Here is a 20,238-nt window from a genome sequence, read left to right as displayed (position 1 = left end):
AGGTCGATTTCATGTATATTGATAGAGTATTTCAAACAGAAGCAGCAATTGCTATCATAAATTATTGAGTTACCAAAATGATTTCAAACATATCGTTTTATAATTTATTGGAACTTGTTTAGATTTAGTGAAGGATAGTAGGGACCACAGGTTTTTCAAAGACGTGAAGGTGACAATAAATAATGCAGTTTGCATACCTTAAGAAAGTGTAACACTCAATACCTCTCTAATGAACAACCAAATTGCCAGGATGAGTAAACTTTCATCCAATGATGGATATTTTAAAGGAAAATTAAATATAAAAATAAGCTATATTTAGTAACGAAGGATAAAGGGTTTTATTCAAAATAGTTCCGCTAGGTATTGTGAATCTAGACTGAGCGACGCCGGTACTTGACAGTCGCTGCGTTTGAAAGGATAATTAATTATTTTCATCTTTTGTGTTGGTCAATAATGAAAAACTATATTTAGTATTGAAGGACAAAGGAATTTTGTTCAACATAGTTCCGCTAGGTATTATGAGCCTAGACTGAGCGGCGACTGTACTTAATGCCCAATGCTTTTTCTTTCAATGACACTTGCATGGGACTAATGAAATAGCTCCTGGTGATTGTGAAATACCGCGACTAAAACAAGATCGGCCCATGCGCAGTCTACAAGGACGCTACGCCATTACAGCCATTTCCTTACTAGATTTTGGAGAGTAAACAAGTTATATTTTACAGATATTAAATGCATAAATATTATTTATTTTGAACATATTAAAAACTACTTGTTATTTTTAAATTTAACTCTTTTATCAATGAAAATGTTAAGCACATATCTATTTACAGACATTTCATTTATCTGTAATTATGGTAAATATCTCTCCGTCTAGGGCCGAGGACCTGACCTACAATGTCCACGATTTAAGCCCTAGATCGTGTATACGAGTCAGCTCCGTATACTTCCGGGAGATTAAAAATAGATTTCTAAAAATAGATGGATGATAACATTCTAAAAACAGAACGATGATGTTATTCTAAATAAAGAATCCAATATGGCACCGCGCATGCGCAGTCGTGATGCCAAACCGCCCCCTATACTACTATTGTAGAGCATTCAAAACACCTTTAAAAAAGAAAGTAGATCTTATCCGCGTAGAAAATACACATTTTATGTTTTTCACGTAAATGTGATATCAACAGCTACAAAGAATATAAGAATCGTAAACTATAATTTACTTTTATTAAACAATATTTATTTCAATTTGCACAACATAAATAGATACAGTAAGTTTACACAAACAAATCTCGTGGGGTGGAAATCAAGTCAAGTGTTTCTTGTGTAAATTTCTTCCTACATATAAGGTACTTGCAATAGGAAGAATATGCACATACGCCAAATGAATAAATTTGTTAGAACATTGTTGCCTAGAGTAGAATAATAAGAAAATTCTGTTTCACGATTATTGTACATTGAGAGAATACTCCAAACAGTTTCTTTACAAAATAAAATATTCTTTTTAACTAGTATTTGATTTAAGTTAACTATTCATATAGTATTATATAAAATGTATCGAAGAAAAGAAGACAAAATATCTATATTAAGTTTAGAGTTAAGATAAAGAATAGGAAATATAAGTCTGCACACAATTTTATCGGGAAATGATCGGCAAAAATGTGGATATTTAGTTGGTAAAACGTTTGAAAGCTTGGATAAACTGTTGAACTTTAAGAATGTTATTATTCGTTCAGGTTAAAGCTGTGGCCCTTTTATCAGAACTGTATGGTGGACTAATCATTTTGTCAACATTTCATTTTTTTTTCATTATTACATTCGGAATGTTAATCATGCAAATTTGAAGACCTAAACTGTCAATATTAAATGAATGTATGACGACTGTTCATTATAACATCACAATATCATTTTGAAACTGACGTTTCCTTATCACAATATTCTAGGACTGTTAATCTTGCTCGCATTAATACTTTATGTCATTTATCATTGAATGATAATAACAACTGCAAGTTATGCAACCATTTAATTTACCATAAACATATTAACATAACGCATAATTTAGAAAAATAAAAATACTGGTTTGTGATAAGTATCAATATGCTTGCTGTACGGACAAAAATGTGTCTGCAAACTTGAATAAAATCACGGAAATATTAATTTTGAAAACAATTAGTCCAATTTGAATTGTAATTGTCATTACTCGTCGCTGACTTTTAGGCTTCAAATATTTATTTAAGCTAAATATTTTGGAAATAACAACAACAAACAAAAAAAATACGTATCTACAAAGCTTATTCAAAATTGAATTAATTTAAGTGTAAAGTGATCAGAAAGTTTTATGTTTTTTTTATGCACCACACTAATAAACTCTGCACATGTCAACGATTTTTCACCAACATTCAACCAACTTACAATAGATAATCTTTAGATTATATTTTTAAACCTGACTAACTTGAAAATCTGCTGGAAAAGGGTCTGCGATCTGTAATTTCCGCCACTCTTCCGGGTTATTAATACGTTATTAATAGGTTATCCCTAGCAATCGTGTACGTGTCATTATTTTCTCATATAGATGCGAAAATCGAAGCGTCTGTTCTATGAATTGTAATATTATAATAATAATAATCCAAAATAGCCTGTTTTGGAAGTTTTTGTTGTAAACGAAGCTATTTGGGGAAATAACAGTTTTCCTTTGGTAATTTATCAAGTGCTGTAAAATTAATACGAATTTCCTCTTATGCCGCCGATTATTGTAAAAACACAAATATATAAGTTTTTTTTAATTATATTTATTAAAATAAGATGAACGATATTGTGAACAATAATCACTTTGGCGCAAATATCGTTTTCGAATTAAAGTTTCGTAAACTCTGTTGATGAATTAAAGCCGTGATTTAAGTCGTGTCCGCTGAATTACTACAGTTATCTGTCTTTACCTCGATGCTTGACTGTAAGTCATTTGTATACATGCGTTTTATATTTTTTTTTATAGAAGATTATTATTTCTCTTCTATTTAACTGTATCCAAATGTTGAATTTTATAACATATGGACTATCAACTTATAAAGTGTCGCCCTGGAATTGAATAAACTTCAAAGTCTTCTAAATAGTCAATACGGGGCCATTCATTTGGTTAAAGACTGATGTTTGCGTCTTTCTCTGAAATAGTAATTTTCTTGTTCTGTTCTGGTAAGAAAACATATTTGACCATTGTAGACAAAAGGAACTGACTTTCTGTCATTAAAGTAATCGTTACTTCCGGCTTTTGTTGCTGTACCGAAGCACATGCTTTTATTTGTGTTTTCTAATCAATTCGAAATTATAATCAGTTTAATGAAATCACAACCAGGTAAACAACTACTTAGTACTTTGGGTCATGTTTGTTTCTGTCTAATATTTAAAAATTTCTACATTTGTAGTATGGAATAAAATAAGCTTAGTTAACTTGTAGCTATTTGGTAAACAACTGAATGTATAATTGCCATTAATTGCCATACATATTAATTGAAAAAAAAATGTTTGTTGACATTGATTGATAAATTATGTGGAACTAGACCTATCACTGAAGGTGATTAAAACCCCAACCAGCAACTTTGACTTTTTGAAAAATTAGTGGTCTGAAGAAAAAATTGAACTGAACCTATAGTTAAAGAAGAATCAACTTTGTACAAAGAATTATTTCAATTAAATGCAATCGCAGCCGGGGTCTTCATATAAGCTTTCTATACACCAAGTTTGATTCCTAACCGGAAACCAGTTTTCTATTTTTAGTTACGTCGACCTTGACATTGACCCTAGGGGTCCAAATGTAATACCAACCGGGGTTTTCATATAGGCTTGCTATACACCAAGTTTGATTACAAATCTCATTCCTAACTCTAGTCATTGTCCAAAAACCATTTTCTATTTTAAGTAACGGTGACCTTTACCTTGACACCAGGGGTTAAAATGCAATACCAACCTGGGCCTTCATATAACCTTGCTATACACCAAATTTGATTACACAATCTCATTCATAACTCAAGTTATTGTCCGGAAAACATATTTCATTTTTAGTAACAGTGACCTTGCCCTTGACCCAAGAGGGTCTAAATGCAATACTGACCGGGATCTCTACACAACGTTGATATATACTAAGTTTGATTACAATATCTCATTCTAAACTCTAATTATCGTCCGGAAACTATGATGTAGACCGATCGACGGCCTGACCGACCGACCGACCGACCGACAAGCTGACTCATATATACCCTCTTACTTCGTTTGAGTTGGTAAAATGAATAAGTTTATTATTTTCTCTAATTTAAATGTATTCTTGCGCTGACATTTTAATGGAGGTCAAATTCAAAGTTTTAGGTATTTAACAGGTTTTAGTAGTTAAATATTGATTTTTTTGTGCGACAAGGGTTCAAGAATATAATGTTTTCAAGCTATATGTTTATCACAATCAGTTAATTCTTAATTAAATGTATGCAATATATTTACTTACATCTATATGATATAGTGGTTTTGTGTGCGTTTTCCGCGTGTGTGTACTGATATGTTTGGAAAAAAAAAGTGTAGAGAGACATGATCTATGTCGCTGATGTAAGCGACAATTTACCAGTTTATCTGAGTAAATGTTGTTTTTAAATATTTTAAGGAATATTAATGGTTTTATCATAAGAAATGAACATGCAAGTGTGAAAATATTCATGATATTGAGGTTACGATTATTAAAATGACGAAGGAGTTAATGACCCGCCAAGCAAAAAAATGTGATAGACAAGATTAACAAGGAAAGCCGGCGTTCAATGAATGCAACACCACAAAACCCAGCAACAAGAACAAATGCCAAGAAGCAAAAGAAGACCCCCCCCCCAAAAAAAAAAAATAAAAAAAAAAAAATAAATAAATAAATAAACAAGGCATAGCAAAGTTCGTCGCTGCGTAGTCATTGGAAAATTGTTTTCAAAAAAAAAAATTACCGTATGTTGCCAAATAATTTAAACATTTATTCAGTACTTTACACTCATGTCTTTTGCCTTAAAGTTTACTTTTTCTGATATAAAAGTAGTAGTTAAAAGTATAAGTGTTAACATACCAGAAGTTTTTGTGACCGATGCATGGCCGATACCGCCGCAGTAAGCGTAAGTAGTAATTTTGAAATATAGAAAACCCTTTAAGTGTTTGTCAATAAGCCTCGATAAAAGGTCTTAACATTAGGGAGGCATAGTCATAGAAATTGATGTCTATCGCTTATTGAATAGGTCATCAAACCGTGTTAAGATTGATTGCTGGCGGCATTAACTTTGCGTGGTGAATCTTATTTAAAGAGTAGAATTATTAGAACCAGTCTTATATAATTGTAATGTGCATGCTCTTCTCTCTTCAAAATACGACTTAACTTAAACGAAAAATTAACAACGAGGCGAATAAAGCAGTAACTGGAAAAACAGGGAAATATCATTTAAGTTTCATTTAACACTACAAACAATGGTTTATTTCGTTTTTAATCCTTTGAACTGTATCAGTTGATTATTCTTTTCTGAATCGCTTTCTCCTATTTCATGTTTTGAAAGATAGTAACAATAAACACTAAAGCTACAATATATTCCACAGCTTCCAAAGAAACCTCGAATGATTCTGTTATAAAAAGCAAACTTGTTTAATTTTGTGATTGCAGCGTTCAACTTGCATTTTCGTGTATGTATTGTTTGCGCAGTCGGAGTTGTATTAATTTTATTTTGGTACGGTTTGCGTTACCGAATCTTGCATCGACCGTCTCGATAAAAAATCAACCAAGAGAACAACATAAAATATCAACCTTGGCTCCAAAACATGTAGTTCTGCTATCGTATCTTCAACATAAAAGAGGGATTTTCATCCGATATGCCGTTGAGTCATGGCCGAGGCGTTAACAACAAATTCAAACTTGAGGAAAAGTAATGAGTTAGAATGTTATCAGATTTTTTTATACTTACTGTGGATAATTCAGCATCTTACAAGCCACCTTTGCTGATTGCGTTCCAAAACCATCATCGCATACTGTCCCCCAAGTGCTATTCTGCCATACTTCCAGTCTACCTTCATATTGACTTGACCCGTCAACCAATCGAACTTTAAAGAACAAAATAAACATTTTAAAACAATAATACTTAATATATATTTGTTACTTTGCACCTGAGTAGTATTGCATTTACTTATTGAAATTCCTGTAGTCGATAAGTAAGGTTGCACAAAGATGACATGTCATGTATGTGTTTTTATTTATCTCGTACGCTCGAGAAACTATGTCGTGGCCACGAGTAACTATGTCGTGCGCTAGAGATAATTAAGTTATGCGCACGACTTAGTAACTCGTGGCATCGACTAAGTTTCTCTTGCGCACCGCTTAATTATCTTGTTTCCAAGACTTTGTAACTCGTGGCCACGACATAGTGTCTCATGCACACAACTTAATTATCTTGTGGCCACGACTTTGTAACTTTTGGTCACAACATAGTATCTCGTGCGCACGAGATAAATAAAAATGCACAAATGTCACTTCTGTGTCACAGTAATTATGTCATAAACTTATTTAAATTAAAAATAAAAAATAAAAACAGTTTCTCATTTAGGGGTTTGATGCATTAAAAACAAGAGATTGTCACAGAAATTGCTCTTCTCTACCCTAGCCAATATACATCTGAACACGGACATGCATTTTTGACAGGATCCAGATATGTTTTTCAGACGATATGCCAGTGGCACATACAGAAGGACCAGGTTCTTTGAATGAACGAAAAATGATAAAATCAAAATGAAGTGCATACGAGGGACGATCCAGAAATACCCCGAAATTAAACAATAAATTTAAAATTATATATTACATGTTCATATAAAACACTATATTATTGCGTAAAATATCCCCTTCACAATGAAAACAGAAATATAACAATTAAAAACATTATGCTCACAACATGCATATTAAAGCAAGCATAGTAATGCGCATGCGGTCACAACTTTATTAGCGTTGTCGTCAAAACATACTGAAATGTTTTTATCGTATTCGCCGCTGTTCGCAACAAAGATCGATGTTTTATAACCCATTTGGTTAATGATAATGTTCTTATACCATGAAGTTTCGTTTTGTCGAAAAATCCAGTATGTCATTCACCGTTAGTGTGATAACAACTCAAACCTAATGGCTATTGTTGTTGTTTGATTTTATTGCAGAGGGAGTAAAATCATAGGCATAAAAATGTTACATTTCTTGATATCATTTAAATGAATAAAATATGAGTGATAAAATCAGATGTTAAAGAAACAAATAAGATGTCAGGAAATAAATAAAATGTTTTAGTTTTCGTTTACCGTTAAGTCCTTAATTAGAAAAACAAATGAATCCATAGTCTAAGATTTAAATAATTTCAATAAGAATAAGTTTTAGGTAAATGTAATAAATACTTAAAACTAATCTTAGATACATGCAATGTATCAATAAGAATCAATGTATCATTATATTTCGGCAAAGCTGGACATGACAGCGCATTTCTGTTTCCTCCGAGCGCCACAGCGACGGAGAACGTTAACGTTATGCGCATTTTTTTTTATCCCGTCAACGATATGTATTATCTTTAAAATAAGTCTAACAGTCTTACAAACGTCTTTACTTCTTAAATCCTTTTGTTTGACTAACAAGATACTTGTGTCGGGTTTCTTTTTGTCATTTTAGATGTTTTTGAAGGATACAATTCGGACTATCGGACGCCTTAATGGCAAATTCTTTAACCCTGGTTGTTACAAGAATAAAATATTTTAAAAAGCAAACTAAAGAGGAGATAACTCTTGAAATAAAGATGCTAGACTTATGAATATTGTCATACATAGTGTGATTGTAACAAAGAACAATGGTCTCTTAAGTTTAAAGAATATACCATTTATAGTCACAAGGAAGAATAGTGAAAAAATAACAATTTTCAAATATACCATTTACAGTAAAACAGAAGAACATTAAAAAAATTCAAGTTCAAAATGAAAATAATCATCGAAACCCATGAGTTATAAATCTAATCACATATGATGCAGGTGTTGATTATGAGTGTATATTTAAAATTTGAAATAAATCAATGAAGAAATAAGAAAGTTAAAGAATGAATAAAAAATCAAAGTTTAAGGAAGAGATAATTATTGAAATATGGACGCTAGAATAACAATTGTCAAATTATTATGATGTGGGAGTGAAGTATATGCTATAAGAAAATAAAAAATTGGTTTATATCCTTTTTTGCAGACATGATTATTCACATAATATGTGTTATTTTTAAATCATATTTCATAAAAAATGTATATTTTAGGAAGATTACCCTTTGGTGTACATGCTATGCCGACATCTTCACAATGACCACAATTATTTGATCCCCAACCTCTATGCGGACAATCAAATAAGCTTAATTCAATGCCTGTACATTTAACATCGTCCAAATGTACTGGTAATGTTCCGACGCCGTAGTGTGCGGACCCATATAACAGAGGATTAGGACTAAAATAATATATCATTTAATTGTCGATTTTTATCTCCACATATATAAAATTAGTCAATCACTTGAATCACAATATGTTTGTCATAAAAAATGCATACATTTCTTTTGAGAACCAAAACGTAGATCGATTGCTTTGCTAATTAATTGAATTTTATTTTTTTAAGAAATAAATCGTTTTAATTTTGCGGGCTATCAATGCATGGTGGTCTCAACACTTGTCTAAAATTAAATAAAACTGATTTGAAAATATACACCTTTAATCCTGCCACGTCAATTCCGTGCATAATATCTTGCAGCTTTAGTTAATTACTTCAACTTTAAATTCAAACTTCGTAAAATCGTTCATTAAAATCCACAGACGATGTTTTAATTTGGCAGCTGATATGGTTAAAATATGCCGACTTGTTTAAATTCGTGATTTTAAATACGGAACCCAGCAATCTATTAATTCGTAATAACGAAATATTATTTCATATTTTTACGAAATATAATTTCATTTTTTACGCTTTGACAAAAAAAAAAATAAAAATAATTCGTTTATAAGAAGTAATAATTCATTTTTATGAAATAATAATTCGTTTTTTTTCAAAATATCAATTTGTAATTTGCAAATATTAATTCGTTTTTACGATCAAACTGGATCGTTTACAAGCCTGTACCAAATTTAACGATTATAAGCCGATTTATTATAGTTTACATGTATTTGAATGAACAGGGTATTGGAAGTAAGAAGTCATTCTTAATCCAAGATATCCTCTTTTTCCCCTTCTTCAATCACCTATTCCCAACAGCTGGCAAAAAATCATAATATTTATATGTTTGAGACAATTCATCTTTTCTGATACGTTTATTTTAAAAAGGAAACAGACTATATTATTACTTTCTTTTTATCATACATGTTAATATAACTTAAAAGGGCTGGCCTCCAGATTTTCACTTAGAAAAGATTTCCTTAAAGCGACCATAGAAACATGGTTTTGTATTAAATCGATAAAACGAAACTGAAAACAATGTCCGACCTTGGATGTGAACCCCTTGACCCCAATTGTTTTATCGCCTGTACTATCACGCCTATCGCGGCAACTCAATCAGTAAGCTATATACAGTACTGTTATACCGTCGCGTTAAGATATAAGAATTAGAAGAAAAAAATCACTATTTATACTGTGTTTACCTCACTTATATTTAGTCAGATATTTAATAAGTTTCAAAGCCTTCTTTATAAATATCACCAAAACCGTATTTACTGTCATTTGGAGGCCAGCCCCTTTAAACCCATCGATAAGGTAGCTTTTTTATCTTTGAAAATTTCTCTCAATTTCACAAAATGACACATAATTTAAACCAGGTACCATTTCCAAAATAGCTTGAAAAGGCCCTGCATATTTTCTAATTTTTAATTGTGACCTTTAACTATGACAAATGACCAACAAATCAATTGGGGCTATATACTGGAAAGGGCCTCCCTTGCCTCTTCTCTCACTGAATGTTTTGTTTTGTTTGTTTCATTTCACGCATTTTCCCAACAGTATTTCAGTCATATAGGCGGGTAGTTTCCTAACCTAATCGTTCCTGGAGAGTTACACCAGTACTAGACTACCTTCCTCCGCGCTAAACTACCAAAGCATCTCCCGGGGATCACTGAATGTGAAGACAGTAAATGTAATAGGTATCAATTAATGACAAGACAAGAAAGACGCTATTGTGTCATGTCTATTGTGATTCTTTTCAATCACAGGATTTATTTCGTAAAATCGAAATACAAGTTAAGAATTAATATTTCGTTTTTACAAAGTAATAGTTCGTTTTTACGAAATAATATTTCGTTTTTACGAATTAACATTTCGTAATTACGAAATAATATTTCGTGTTTTTTTTTCGAATTAATATTTCGTTTTTACCAAAAAATATTTCGTAAAAACGAACTTATTTTTCGTCATAAAGAATTGATATTCCATAAAGACGAATTAATTCACGGGAAAAAATTGTGGAAAATGTCACCTTTTGGGCTCCGTATGTTAGAGATGGTATATAAAGTTGTATTTGGTAATCCGAAGATTTGAATGTTGTTTTATCGCAACATGAACTTGAAGTATGATCAAACATATAATGATAGACCCTGTCTTGTACAAATATAACTTGAATTAAGTTTTGTGTTAAGCTAAAAAATTATTGCTTATAAAATGTTATAATTTATAGCTTTGGATTCGAATTTACTGTCGTTTTGTTTATTGCCTTATTCATTCTTGCTAGTTATAAATTAAATAATTGATATAAGTTTCAGGACTCTATCCTATGACTGAGCGTACAGAATTGATATGTAAATATATATTTAACTATTATTCTTGTATTCCTATGCAGCATAACCAAAAAAATGGCAGGTTATCGGCACGTGAGCCTACGCCCATCAATTATCAAAGGACAGACACGTGTTGTCTCTTATGAGGAAAGACATCTTTTAAGAGGAAAACGATCTGGCATAGAGGCATGGTATGGTTTAAAGTTGACAGTTATCAACTTAATTTAATACACATGACTTTGAGGTAATAAGGCTATTCACACATGATCGGTCATCATTTTCCGCTATAAACTGCTCATTTTATTTCTACTCATATTTCACATCTATGATTGCACTAAGGATTATTTATGATAAAAGTTACATTACTGACTTTAAAGCATCGAATGTAGAACTTTCTATAAATGGGACGGTTCTCTAACATATATTCTGCTTTAATTTGAATTCATCATAACAAAGCAGCATGCTCCAGATTCAGATTCATGCTAATTTTCGTGAAAGAATTGAAAATGTAAAAGTAAACTATTTTCGAGTTAAAAAGTGGGTAATCGTACATAACCAAAATACCAGGGGTCAAAATATGGAAATTGTCCTTACTGCGTTTGTCAGTCACTAGAAATATGCTTATAAATACAACAAAATTAGTTATTTATTGCATATAACATAAAAATTTTAGTTTCCCAATGGTGATCCTCAGAAAACAATTTCTTTTAAACTTTATAGAAATGTCTTTGAGAAATAAAAAAGTAGCATTTCTGAGCCACCATGGGCCTTTCAAATAACAAGGGAGGTAGTACAAAAAGTTTTATCTGAAAATATACCGATTTTTCTGGAACTCTAAATTTTGTTATAATTTTTCTGGCCCAAATAACTACTTTTAACTATCATTAAATGGTCATGCAATCGCATATAATTTTATGAAGGCCATTATTGTAATACTGATACAGATTGTAACTAGATTGCTGAAATTTAAATTGATTGTAAGAATATAAGTATGTATGTCTCCGCCTTATAAAGGTTAAATCTACATTAGCTTAAATAAAATTGTGATTGTTATAACAATATTATGAGAGGTATTTTCTGATTGGCGAATTTAATGTAATAAAATATTGTGTGGCCCTAAATAAACGTTATGTGAATCATCTCACTGTATACTGAGAGAATGATACAGTATTGTACATTTCCTCTAATATAATTTAGCACATTCAGTATAATTACATATATCTTACTTTTGTATAATTCAGCATATTCAGAATAAATATCTTATTTTAAGCATCATTGTGTTGCTATGTATCTGTCCAAGCCTTTTTGCTGAAAGCTGTCTGTCATATTTTATCATAACATTTGTCTACCATGTTTTGTTTTCATTGACATGTAGTTGCACCAAATGCATAATAAAGTCACTGATTTTTCCCAAACCAATTATGTTTGTTATTTCTTTGTCTGCAATTGGCAGATAACAATGTAACATTTTGTTGTTACAACCGTAAAATAAATCATTTCAGTTCAAAAGACATTATGCGTCTACTGGTTCTACTAAACATTGTAAACACATAATAGAAAATTGTTGGTTCTACTAGTTAAAGTGAGTTTACCTTGTGAAATGCGTTGTGGTTTATATTACACTTTCCCCTATTTCACGTTGTTCGCTGAAGGTTTCTCTTTTTACGTTTGAAGACCGGTATGCCTAAAATACGAAAGTGAGATTTCTGACAAAAGTGAGCGAAAGTGAGCGAAAGTGACTTTTAAAATTTGAATTGTACCGTTTTAATAGAATTTTACGGTGAGTTTTCTGTTTATAGACGTATATTTTTACCAACTAATAATATTTCTTTTCAAAAATAATCCCTATGATAATTTAATCGCCATTTATTTGCACAATTTCACTTTGAAAAATGCGAAAGTGACATGTAAAATATTAAATATAGAGTTTAAATTGAAATTAATACTAAAATTGCAGTTTGCAGACGTATATTATCAGAAATATATATTTATTTTCAAAAATAATCATTATGATGATTTAATCACCATTTGTTTGAATAATTTCTATACACCAGTTCTGAGATCTTCCTTGCGCTCACATTGAAGAAAACGAAAGTGACTTGTAAAATATGAAATAAAGCGTTGAATTGAAAGTAATTTACATATATTGCATTCTTCAGGCGTATTATATATAAAAAATTAATATTATTTATTTTCAAAAATAATCATTATGATGATTTTTACCCCATTTTTTTTTCTACATATTTTTTCTATATACAAGTTCAGCAATCTTCCTTTCGCTCACATAGAAAATACGAAAGTGAGCTCTAAAATATCAAATATAGAGTTTAATTGATATATAGTGTTAAATATCAAATTATTAATTTCTGAAAATATACGTTTACAAACTGCACTTTAAGTACATTTTCAATTCAAACTCTATATTTGATATTTTACAAGTCACTTTCGTATTTTCAATGTAAGCGAAAGGAAGATCGCTGATATTGTATATAGAAATTATGCCAAAAAATGCGGTATAAAACTATAAATCATCATATTATTTAGAAAATTTCTTATAATACACAAACTGCGAATTTAGTACATTTTCAATTTAAACTCTATATTTAATACTTTACAAGTCACTTTCGTGTTTTTCTATGCAAGATCTAGAGAAAGGAAGATCGCTAAACTTGTATATAGAAATTTGACCAATAAATCATGATTATGGTTATTTATTATAATAAGTTGCTAATAATTTACGTCTACAAAAAGCAATTTTACTGTAAAATTCTATTAAAACGGTAAAATTCAAATTCTTAAAGTCACTTTCGCTCACTTTCGTCAAAAATCTCACTTTCGTATTTTAGGCAAACCCTTTAAAGACTGATTATGCATTAAGCTATTTTTCGGCCGTGTCGCGTAATAATCACACGTGCGTAATTTTACCACGGTTTACACAGGTTTATTAAAACTTGCCTGTAACTTTGTTTACAAACACAGCGCTATGAAAATTGGACATATCTTCAGCATAGAATAATTATTTCGGTGCATGTATTTGAATATTCTAACATTATTTATTTTCTCAAGAATATATGCGTGAAATTGAGCTAAATCGCCAAATTTTGCATCTTTCGTAGGGCATTTTGAAAAAAAACCTGCAAGGTTCTAAAAGTATTAAATTCATGAAAATAATTGCTTTTAAAACTTGTCAGGGGTGTTAAACTTTGTTTCTTGTCCATTGTTTTATTTCTAAATTGGCTAGAACTAATTTGAAGCCGTAGTTGAAAATGGCCAATTTCTCCGAAAACTAGGTCAAATTACGCAAAAAATTTGCCCGAAAGGGTACTATAAATTTAAAACTTGTCATTTATTAACATACACATTTATTCTTTAGAATAAAGGTCTAATAACTTGTCATATATTTTAATATTCACAATTCAATGATTGTTTTTAATCAACAAACGCCATAAATATAAATGACACGATTTAAAGCGGCTTGTATCCTTTGGCCGTTTTTCCAATGGCGGACAAATTCTGTTAAAATACGATCTGTATAATTTCTTTTATGTGATTAAGTACGTATGCGTCATTATATTGCATGAACTTTGATAACAAAATCATACAAAACGTTTTCCCAACTCAACAAATCATTTAGACAAAAATGACAATTCAAATTAACAATGGAACTCCACAGCTTTACTGCATTTAAGTGAGCTGCCATTTTGCCAATTGAGGATCACTTAACTATGGTGTCTGATTTGTGCCATTTTGTTATATTGTTTGGTTGTGGTTGTTACAAGTAGCAAAACCTTAAATTAGAGAGACAGAATGAGAAACATATATAACAATTTATTTTGTCACACACCTTTTTACCTTTTTTAGTGTTTTGTGAATATAGGCCCTTCAACCGCAACAACACAAAAAAGATAAAATGATGAGAGGGGACTCGAACCCGGACCCTCAGAATACTGTACCATGGCTCTATGGACTTAGCCATCCGACCGCTTACACATCTTCTCCGCTAAATAGTGAACAGTTCTGAACCATGACAATAAAAAATCATTTTGTCGTCCCATATTTACCCTACAATCGCCTTAAATTTGGTGTTTAATCGTACTGTCACCTGTGCGTGACCCATCGATGGCTCTCTATTTTTTTCATTATTTTGTTTTGTTGCAGTCAAGGGGGCGAAGAAAGTGAAGTGAAGAAAGCAACAAAACAAAAAACAAAAAAATTCTGCAGCCTGATCAGGACTCGAACCTAGCATCCTCGAATACCATACCATGACGCTACCGAATGAGCTATCCGGCCTCTTATATATTTTCTCCCCTAAAAGCTATTGAGATACTTTCCTGCTATATTGAAATTCATCCTCAAATTTCTCAGGTTACAAAGCAATGTGAATTTAACTCTTGGCTATATTCAGTCACAGCTTCAAATTGGGTACCAAATGTCACAGGGTGAGAAGAATGTGCAGCCCGACCGGGACTCATACCTAAGACCCTTGGAATACCGTACCACAGCTCTTACCAACTGAGCTATCCAGGGGCTTACACATTTACTTCCCCGAACCGTGACACAATAAATATAGAATTACATCAAGGACTTGCCTTTTTTGTAAACAAGTTAAATACCAAATAAAAGGTACTAATGGGGAAAGGTCTTGTGTCCGTTTAGTGTCACCACTACTGTAAAGGCCAGCCATTTCTGACTTATGAGACACCTTTTGCTTGCATACCATGAACCTCCCAACTCCTACCACTATGCCAGGCGCAAGGCGGATAGAAATTGGTAATCATTCATTTTAACTACCTACCGGCTCAATAAGCGGCTATTTAGGAACGAGTCCCATGATAAACATTCATACTTCAAATACCTTAATTCCCTGTGGGGGTTTGAACCTTCAACCTCACAAACTGATGGCAGACACCTGAACCACTAGGTCAACGATACCAAATACATGTACATACTGAAATATGTTTGTTTGTTTGTTTTGGGTTTTACGTCACAGGATAGGTCATATGACAACATTGCAGCTTTACTGGTGGAGGAAGACCTCAGGTGCCCTTCCGTGCATAATTCAGACACGAACGGGCACCTGGGTAGAACCACCGACATTCCGTAAGCTAGCTGAATAGCTTCCTCGCATGAAAGAATCCAAAGTCCCTGTCGGGATTTGAACCCACAGCAGTGAGGGGCAAGTGATTTGAAGTCAACGACCTTAACCACTCGGCCACGGAAGCCCCCTGAAATATATATTTTACCCCTTGTTGAAATTTTACAAACGGACCTCTGGTAAAAATCCTGCAGGAACCACATCATTCTGTAAATAAATTTACCTTTTAATTTCTATAATTCAACAGCTGTTTTCCATATATACATGAACATATGTTTTTTTCATTGTCACTCCACCATTTGTACAAGAAAAGCATTGATGCAAAGCACTTAATAAAAATATGACACTGGTTATATTACCATGTTGATCATGTTGAGCATAATGGTTTATTATACAATAATTGTAATATCTATTTTAATAAAATTATTTACAGATTTTATGAATATTGTTTTCTTTTCTATTTTTTGTTTTATGTGCTATTTTAATATTGAGTTTTTAAGTTTACTACTCTTTTTTATTAAACTTGTAAAATAAATGTTAAGAATTCAATTGTCATAATGACTGACGATTATCTGGAAATAGTCAGTAAATTATGGTTAATCTTTCAATATGTAATATTGTTAATTCTTAAACCATGTACATGTACATTTGTATATTTCCTTAACATTTTGAAATTATCAATCAATTAAATAATTCATAAAATCTAATTTGTAACTTTGAATCGGCACCTTTACTAAACACGAATAACAAATTAAATAAAATGTTTCAAAGTTGATAGTGTCATATTAATACCATAAAAATGTACCTTTTTTCTCAATTATTGTACATATTTATTGTTTTTATCTCATAAAATGAAACATGCTATTGTTGTTGGTGGTTTTTTTCGAATTGTATGTTTATGTATAATAATAATAAATAAATTTGAGAGTTGATCTGTGTGTAACCAAACTAAGTGACAAACATTCATTTTGGAAATCTGTAAAATATTTGTTCTGTTCTGTAACGATATCAAACATCTACTCCAAAACCGGGAGAGACCGGACAATAAACGTGTGATACTATTCGCCGGTCACTAGTAAATCCCGGGAGAGACCGGGAATTACCGATAGGAGTACATCCCTCTATAAACAGATTTTCAGAAAGTTTAAGTCATCAACTCATCTTTCGAATAGATGTACAACAATAACGTACCATAATAACCCACTGTGTACTACAAAATGATAAATTAAAAACCCCGAAGAGCGCTATTTATTGACGGAAAAGGTTATTTCATTTGAAAATGTTTGCATTGCGAAATTCTCCAGTTCGCTATTCATTGTACATATCGCGACATTTCATTTTTAATTAATAATCAAGCACCCATATACCGATCGGAATGATCGGCCTTTATTATGACCGACTTAAAGCTCGAGAAGTTGCTGTCGCCCTTTCACAAAATCTGATTTCATTCCATAAAGGGCACCGCGCTTCGGCGCGGACGCCAATAATTACATGCAACGAGATTAAAAGTGTTTAATGCATATAAAAACTTAAAAAATTTAGTCCAGTTTGATTAAATATATTATATTTAGTATTTATAATAATCACAAGATTCTTAAGTCCTACCAATTGGTAATTTTGTAACAGTCTGTGAGAAAAATGTGCAGCATGAACAGGACTCACAAACCCTGGACACTCAGAATATCTTACTACAGCTCTACCCTCTGAGCTATTAAGCTGCTTACACATCAACTCCTCTAAAAAGTGAACAGTTCTGAACCATTATAATTACTTCTCTGCTATATTGAAGTTTGTCGGTCATACAGAGCTATGTGAATTAACTCTTAGCTATATGCAGTCAAGGCAACAAATTGGGCACCAATTGTAACCGGGTGAGAAAAAATTTGCAGCCAGACCCGGATTTGAACCCGGGACCCTCAAAGTACCATACCATAACTTGGCCGACTTAGTTATATGTCCACTTACACATATTCTCCCCGTAACAGTGAACAGTTATGAACCATGACATAATTCTACTAATTAAATACAAATACTATGTATTTAAAACCTTCAAGAAAAGTTTTGTTATCATTAAGAATAAATGCAAATTAAGTAAATGGAAATCTTATCCATTAGGGAGGTGATCTGTTGTTGATGTTGTAACATCTTGATCTTGTGATCCAAGGATCATGAGATAGCTAAGATCCCATCTTCACCGTGATAAAGTTTGTCAACAATCTTACAGACGGGACCAAACTGCTAGGACCAGCCTGTTGCATCTGAAACTAGGCAAAGTAGGCAAACTACTGTATATCAAAGTTCACTGGATTCATGCTATATCTCACTCTTACACTTAGATATCTAGATATTTTTCTTTTAGAATAATGATATAAGTGTCAAATAATGTGTTTTACTCTATTATAATACACCAAAATATTTTTCCATGAAGTTGTGACTGTTATGAAATATATTTAACTAACAAAACATTAAAATTGATGATTACACTGGAATTAAAATATCATTTTAAACAAATCTCTCTTAACATATTTTTGTTGATGTTTTGAAATTTACCAAGTTAATATGTTAAAATTTAAAATAATAAAAAATTAATTTAAATAAATACATTTACTGTTTTTTTTCTGATTTAAAGTCCCATGAATGGTTCAGTTTATATTTTTGAATCATTTAGCCATGGGAAAGCATCATGGCTTTGATTTGGCATAAATAGTGCTTTATTTTCCCCTGAAATTACCACAAAAACTGAAGATCTTTATGATGAAATCTTAACTGATAACCCAGGTTTAAATGAATGACTATAAAATTACTAGCTGCAACAAATAGAAATAGTGAAAAACAGAATCCCTAAAGAAAGCCTAACACGACAAAATTGTAAAATGTTGCAGGCTCGGTTTGATTGAGCCTGTTCATGAACGGTACTGGAAAGTGCAAGTTACCGTCAACGCCCCCTAGCACCGGCTTAAGCAGAATTCACCATTTAAACACAAATATGGTGAAATTTGGAATTTAGAAACATCCGCAGATGTGTTCATACGGCGGTTATCAGGGAACCTTCATTGTGACACAGTAATGTAATTCCATGAAAAGCGGCGTATGGTCCCCAAGTAAAAGAATGCGTGTGCCCTAAACGAAAAAACAATAGGCGGAACTAAATAAAATGGAATTCTGAAAGGGGATCTAAGGTTATGAAGCCTGCATATCACAGACAAGACGTCAAAAGACAAGTTTATAAGGACTTTATAAAGCCAGTCTAAAAATAATATTTCTATGCCGATTCATCCATCTATTTGATGAACTTCTTAAACTGGTAATTTTCCATCTTATTCTATATAAAAGATAAATGTTTGTTATTAAATATACATAATGACTAAGATAGACAGATAAGACAAAACAAATTAGTAAACATGAGTTACATCCCTTACAAAGAAAAAAAACCTGAAACCCAAAAGAAATTGCCATGAACTTTAGTCGTTTGAGGATCCCGGTCAAACGGCACATTTTTCTTACCCTGTGATATTTGGTGCAAAATGTGATATATAGCTTATAAGAAGTATACTTGTTATTCAAGAAATGAATTGTGGAAAAATTTCAATATGGTAGAGATGTCGCAGTATATAAAGCTGTTCAATAATGAGGGAAGAAGATATGTAATTAAGAAACCTTATATCTCAGTTGGTAGAGCTGTGTAATGGTACTCAGTGCATGACAGGTTTGAGCTCTAGTCAGGTCGCACTTTTTCTCCCTGTTACCTTAAGGGTCCAATATGAAGCTTAGGGTGGTCAATTCACTTAGTCACTTAAATTAAGTGTTCCCATGAAAAAAGACAAATTTCAATATAATGGGGGTTATGGCAATGTAAAGATGAGAGAAACTGTTTAAGCTGTAGACCTGCAGTATGGTATTCCACGGGTTCTGGGTTTTTTGGTAATGCTGAGGTATAGTACATGTATTCTGAGGGTCTCTGGATTGGGTCTTAGTCAGGCTGCATTTTTTTCTCACCCTAGTTGTGATATTAATAAATATTTCCTGCATATATGAATGATTTATAATGTTTTAAATCAATATTGTGATGGTCTTTCCCGGTTGCCGCCGAAAGAGCCCGTTTGACCCAGGCAGAGCCCCGGTCGATCCAGGCAGAGCACTGGTAAAACCCTGGTGGATTGTAATCCCGCAAAAATGATTACATTGATACATAATTTTTGTTCCCCGCCTTTTCGAAGAAAAAAAGGGGGATATAGAAATAGGCTCCATCCGTCTGTCCGTCCGTCTGTCACACTTTTGTGTCCGGTCCATAACTTTGTCATTTATTAAAGGAATCTGAAATAACTTGGCACAAATGTGTG

At 32.1% G+C, this 20,238-nt stretch overlaps 1 protein-coding gene across 1 annotated transcript in view; it reads right to left on the bottom strand.

Annotated features, from left to right (window-relative positions):
• The window catches only part of LOC132743112 (CD5 antigen-like), a 59,656-nt gene that overhangs the window by 24,371 nt on the left and 15,047 nt on the right, over window positions 1-20,238 (bottom strand). The window contains exon 3 of the mRNA XM_060731629.1: window positions 5,964-6,099. Within this exon, the coding sequence (XP_060587612.1) occupies window positions 5,964-6,099 (136 nt within the window). The remainder of the gene's footprint in view (window positions 1-5,963; window positions 6,100-20,238) is intronic.

The sequence above is a fragment of the Ruditapes philippinarum genome, unplaced genomic scaffold (assembly GCF_026571515.1).
Source record: "Ruditapes philippinarum isolate M1 unplaced genomic scaffold, ASM2657151v2 ctg981_1_1_1_1, whole genome shotgun sequence".
Lineage (NCBI taxonomy): Eukaryota > Metazoa > Mollusca > Bivalvia > Venerida > Veneridae > Ruditapes > Ruditapes philippinarum.
The sequence above is the reverse complement of the archived record's forward strand: the minus strand, read 5'-3'. Positions and strand labels throughout refer to the sequence as shown.